Genomic DNA, 4,878 nt, shown 5'->3' on the forward strand with positions numbered 1-4,878 from the left:
AAATAAAAACTAAGCACCCAACTGCCGGGCAGTGAGACGGCCTAGTAACTTCACACTCAACGTAAATTTCAGAAGCATGTTTCTTATTTAACAGATTGTAAAAACTGTTAGTTTTGATGTGCCAGAATCCTTCCCACGGGTTCACTCTTCAAAAAATATATTTAAGTTTGAATAACAGAAAATTGTTTATCGCATATTTCGACCTCTGTCAGGCCGACTTTAATCTGGACTAGAGCTTGTGCCCGTAAACAGAAAATTAGCCTGCAACAAGCTGTGGCCGTTTTTCACAGCAACGCAGGCACAGTAACTACGAGGAGAATAATGTCTTCGCGAGGAGAAGGCAAGTCTCTTGACCCGAATACAGAAATCTCGGCTCAGTTAGATCAGTCACACAGCCACGATGAAAAAACTCGTGAACTTGTAGAGATTTCAAACTTTCAGAGTGATTGGATGTTTATGATGCAGATTCTGCTATTTTTGGGTCGAACAAATTATTGCATAGATCACTACTAGTACTACTTATAAAACTCATGAACTTATAAAGAATAATCAATAAATAATATTATTTAAAACATACTTTCTCTCTTATACAGGCAAAAGAGAGAGATACCCAGTACGCAACACCATCACTGCATAGATCACTACTAGTACTGCTAGTCTAGCCAACCAACTAAACTGAACGAAACAAACAGACGCGACTCGCCGCAATTCAGATTGCAGGATTCCATCTCTCAAGCTAGGCACCCATGACCGTCCGCAGCGCAGCGACGGCTCAGTGAGCGAGGAAGGCGAGGAACGAGACGACGGCGGCCACGGCCCACGCCCCGGGCGCGACGGCGCCTGCCGCGCCGACCACCGCCGCCGGCGCCGGCGCCGGGGCGAGCGAGGGGGCGAGGCTGCCCAGGAAGAACTCCTCCTCCCGCTCCACAATCCTCCCTGCCGCCGACGCAACCAGCGCCACGAGCACCACCGCGGCGAGGAGAGCAATGGACTTGGTGGAGACGGCGGCCATTGAGACGAGACGGTGGGAGGATCTGGTCGCAGAGAAAGAGAAGCAAGCAAGCAAAAGAAGCAGACGGATGCTGTGCTTGGTTTCTCAAACTCTGCGCTCGTGAACTTGGATGGATCGTGGGAGATGTTTGTGTGGGGAGAAGCGGAGGTGGTTCGGGGGATTTTATAGCGGGCGGGCGACGAGGGGAAATGTAGCCGTTGGGCGTCGTAGCAGGCGGGCGAGACCTTCGAAAACGTTCGGATCCGGCTGACCGGGCTCGGGGACGGGTGGCCTCTCGTCGTCTTTCGGTGGAGTAGCCGTTAAAAGTTAAAGTTGGTGGTCAGGAGCTAGCCGTTGAGCCGGGACCGTCAGGCGTGCCGGCGGAGGGAATCCTATGCAGGATAGACACGGTACGGGCGAGGTGATGTGCGGGAGGGGCATCATGGCGACCTGTGGTTCTCCTCGAGTGTGTTGCGCGGTCATGCGAGAGCGTGGGTTTGATTTTCGAACCCGGTTCCCTCCCTCCATCCCCCGCTGCGCCCGTACGCCAATGATGGCCAGTGCACAGTGTAATTAACATTTTCTTTTTGTTGAACATCATATTGGTTGTACATATATACTGTGCTAGTAGCTAAAAAGTCCATGCAACGGAAGGAAAAAATTGCACCCTAATTAGATGGCTTAAACCGTGTGGACAGCATCGAGGAAGTCCAGCCAGGGAAAGCCTACAGGGGGATACCACGCCCGAAAACCGAGCAGACAGGGCTAGCCTCAAGGACGCGTACAGAGAAGGCGTGCGGATTCGCCCAAGGAGCAAATGATGGATTTAGGCCAATGGAGAGAGGCGTGGTGGACGGACGGCGTTGATGGAACCAGGGGTCTTCCTGGGAATTCCAGGGAATAGCAAAGAATTTCACGCCAAAAAAAATTAGTAGATGTATTTTATGGTAAACAGCGACTTGGCCCATAGCCCATGAGCAGAACGGCAGCCACGCACGGGGCAAACCCTATTTGGCGCTGCAGGCGCCGGTTATAGTGCATTTTAGCTAACGGGCGCCTGCAGCGCTCCCACACTGGACCGGCCCATCTCACACGTTTTTATTCTGGTTTAGTGCGCAAAAAATGGGTGCTGGTGAGATTTAAACCCGCAACCTGTAGTGTAACTTGCACACGCACTAGCCAACCGGGAAAGACAAGAAGTCATGGCAATTACCTTCCTTTGCATCTTTTATAGTTTGCCAGGTGGTTTTTTCTTTCTTTCCTGTTGTGCGTTTTTTCTGGGCCGGTTTTTCCTATTGGTTTTTTCTGTTTCTTTTCTTTCATTTTTTTTCCTTTTTTTACTTTTTATGCACGAACTAATTCAAATTGAATGAACTTTTTTCAAAATCGGTGAACTTTTTTCAACTTCGATGAACTTTTTCAAAATCGAGATTTTTTTTAACATCAACGAACTTTTTTTCAAAACCTGTGAACTTTTTTCCCATATGGATGAACTGTTTTACAAAACCGGTGAACTTTTTCAAATCCGATGAACTTTTTCCAAATTCAACGAACTTTTTCCCTAAATGGATGAACTTTTTTCAAATTCGATGATTTTTTTTCAAATTCAGTGAACTTTTTTCAAAATAGAATGATTTTTTTTTAAAATCGGTGAACTTTTTTCAAATCCGATGAACTTTTTCAAAATCAATGAACTTTTATCAAATCCGATGAACTTTTTATCAAATCAATGAACTTTTTTGTAATTCGTGAACTGTTTTCAAAATTTAACAAACTATTTTTATTAGAATACTTGATATTTTCCATATAATTTTCAAATAACTCAAAAATCTCAATGGTATAGTAATGGCTGAGTAATAAATAGCACGGGTTCATTAGTTCTAAACCTGTTCGCATTGGTTTCTGTTCACTAGCGCTCTAAGCTGTAGTGCTTAAGCTAAGCAATTACATGCAAGTGTGGCGTGAGATCGATACCTAGTTCTGCCAATTTTTCACGTGTTTTTTTTCAGGAACGAAACTGTTTCTGGGCCGGCCGTAGAAACGGCCCACACAGGGCGTGTTGTAGGCGCCACTTTCTCGTTCGGGCGCCTACAGCGCCGAACAGGAGCTCCCCACGCACGGTGCCAGACACCAGCGGCTGACCTCTCCTGCCTCTCCCTCGCCCCCTCCCCTCCAGCCGGCCATCTCCCTCCCCTGCCCTCGGCCTTCGGCATCCGGCCCTCTCCTCCGCGGCTCCGTCAGGCGCCAGGCCGCCAATCCACCTCCGGCCTCCCTAGCACGGGGCAGCTCCCTGACTTCCTCCGGCCACCGTCCTCGGGCTCGGGGCTCCCCGGCTCGGCGGCTCCCCGGCGTGGCGGCACCGCGGCAGCGCCATCCAGCAGGCAACAGGCAGCAGACCAGCAGCATCAGTCCGGCATCCACACAGTACTGCTCTGTTCTTTCCCTCTGTTTCTGAACAAATCTGAAGATTATTCAGTGATTGCTTGTAAACTGAAATTGAACTTGATTCATTTGCTTCTTATGATGAAGATGTTTGTCCAATCTTAAGTTGGTGCTCATTCTTCTGGTAGCCACTGCCAGTGTTGAGAGGGTATTTACCTCAATGAAATACGTGAAGAATCCACTAAGAAACAAAATGGATGATGAATATTTGAACAATTGCTTGGTTACATTTCGTTGAGGGTGAATTCTTCAAGCAAGTGAAAGATGAGGATGTCATCAATCTCTTCCAAAAAGGGGATCTTAAAGTTATATTGTAATTTTCTTTGCTATTTGTAATCTTTCTTAATTGTTAGAGATATTGCCACAATGATATTTTGCTACTATTATTGATATATGGTCATTGAGTCATTGATGTTACCATCTTACTGTACATTTATTATTCTATTATATTGCTTTGGAAAAAAAATACAAGAATACCCAGGAGCAAATTCCTGGCTCCGCCAGTTGATTGGGAATGGCGGCGGATAACGGTGTTTACTTGGGGGAGAGGAGCATTAGGAAGACAATTTTTTAGAGTAGGAAATGCGAAGAGAGATGTGTGCGTCTGGTTCGGCACTCACTAGAGAGTGTGTGTTATATTTTTTTGAGAGAAAAAGAACACGCGTGTTACATAAGTGAAGTGCTTGTGTTTACGTGATGCCGAAATAATACAAAAGAATCTGTGTGTTGCAACAGATAAAAAACAAAAAATGGTGATTCCTCATATAGATATTGCTCTCTAAGTTTCCTAGTGTCTCTCTTGGTCGACGATGCGCACCAAGATGGCCATCATCGGCATCATCGTTGTTGGACGTCCCGACATCTGGGCTCCATGGTGCCTCCATCTGCCAGCCCACGTCCAGGTCTTGCTTTGAAGCCGCTGTTGGAATGCCTCCGCCTTCTTGGATCGCGTCTCTCCACAGGTCCTGTGTGCACCATTTTTCAGCCACCTGGGTGTGCACTACATGACAATAGCATAGTCATCCTACTTTATGCTACTCCCTCCGTTCGGAATTACTTGTCGCAGAAATAGATGTATCTAGACGTATTTTAGTTCTAGATACATTCATTTCCGAGACAAGTAATTCCAAACGGAGGGAGTAGAATATACGGTTTTATTCCTCTCTTTTTGTACTTGTATAGCAGAAAGAATAATGGAATTCCTTTGACCCATGTTTTCAAGTTCATCATCTTCTGCCTTGCTTTGTTGTTTGCTCAACCAATAGTACATTCACACACAATAAAAGCTAGGACAAACCCTTAGCAACGATGACATAGAGCCTTGCTCTGTTGCTTGCTCAACCAATAGTACATTCACACACAATAAAAGCTGGGACAAACCCTTAGCAACGACGACATAGAAGTGTCGGCTCTGGGCCTTTGCGGAAGGGGCAACCGCCTAGGGC

General features: G+C 46.6%; 1 protein-coding gene and 1 long non-coding RNA gene across 2 annotated transcripts; one reads left to right on the forward strand and one right to left on the reverse strand.

Annotated features, from left to right (window-relative positions):
• Positions 1-536: 536 nt before the first annotated feature.
• LOC123074764 (uncharacterized) lies at positions 537-1,160 on the reverse strand. The gene has a single exon (XM_044497520.1). The coding sequence runs from the start codon at positions 1,010-1,012 to the stop codon at positions 773-775; it is 240 nt and encodes a 79-aa protein (XP_044353455.1). The 5' UTR covers positions 1,013-1,160; the 3' UTR covers positions 537-772.
• A 1,922-nt stretch (positions 1,161-3,082) lies between these two features.
• Positions 3,083-3,863, forward strand: LOC123074765 (uncharacterized). The gene is made up of 2 exons (XR_006436048.1): positions 3,083-3,415; positions 3,521-3,863. It is a non-coding gene; the product is annotated as an uncharacterized lncRNA (long non-coding RNA).
• Positions 3,864-4,878: the final 1,015 nt, after the last annotated feature.

Source organism: Triticum aestivum, chromosome 3D, assembly GCF_018294505.1.
Source record: "Triticum aestivum cultivar Chinese Spring chromosome 3D, IWGSC CS RefSeq v2.1, whole genome shotgun sequence".
Classification (NCBI taxonomy): domain Eukaryota; kingdom Viridiplantae; phylum Streptophyta; class Magnoliopsida; order Poales; family Poaceae; genus Triticum; species Triticum aestivum.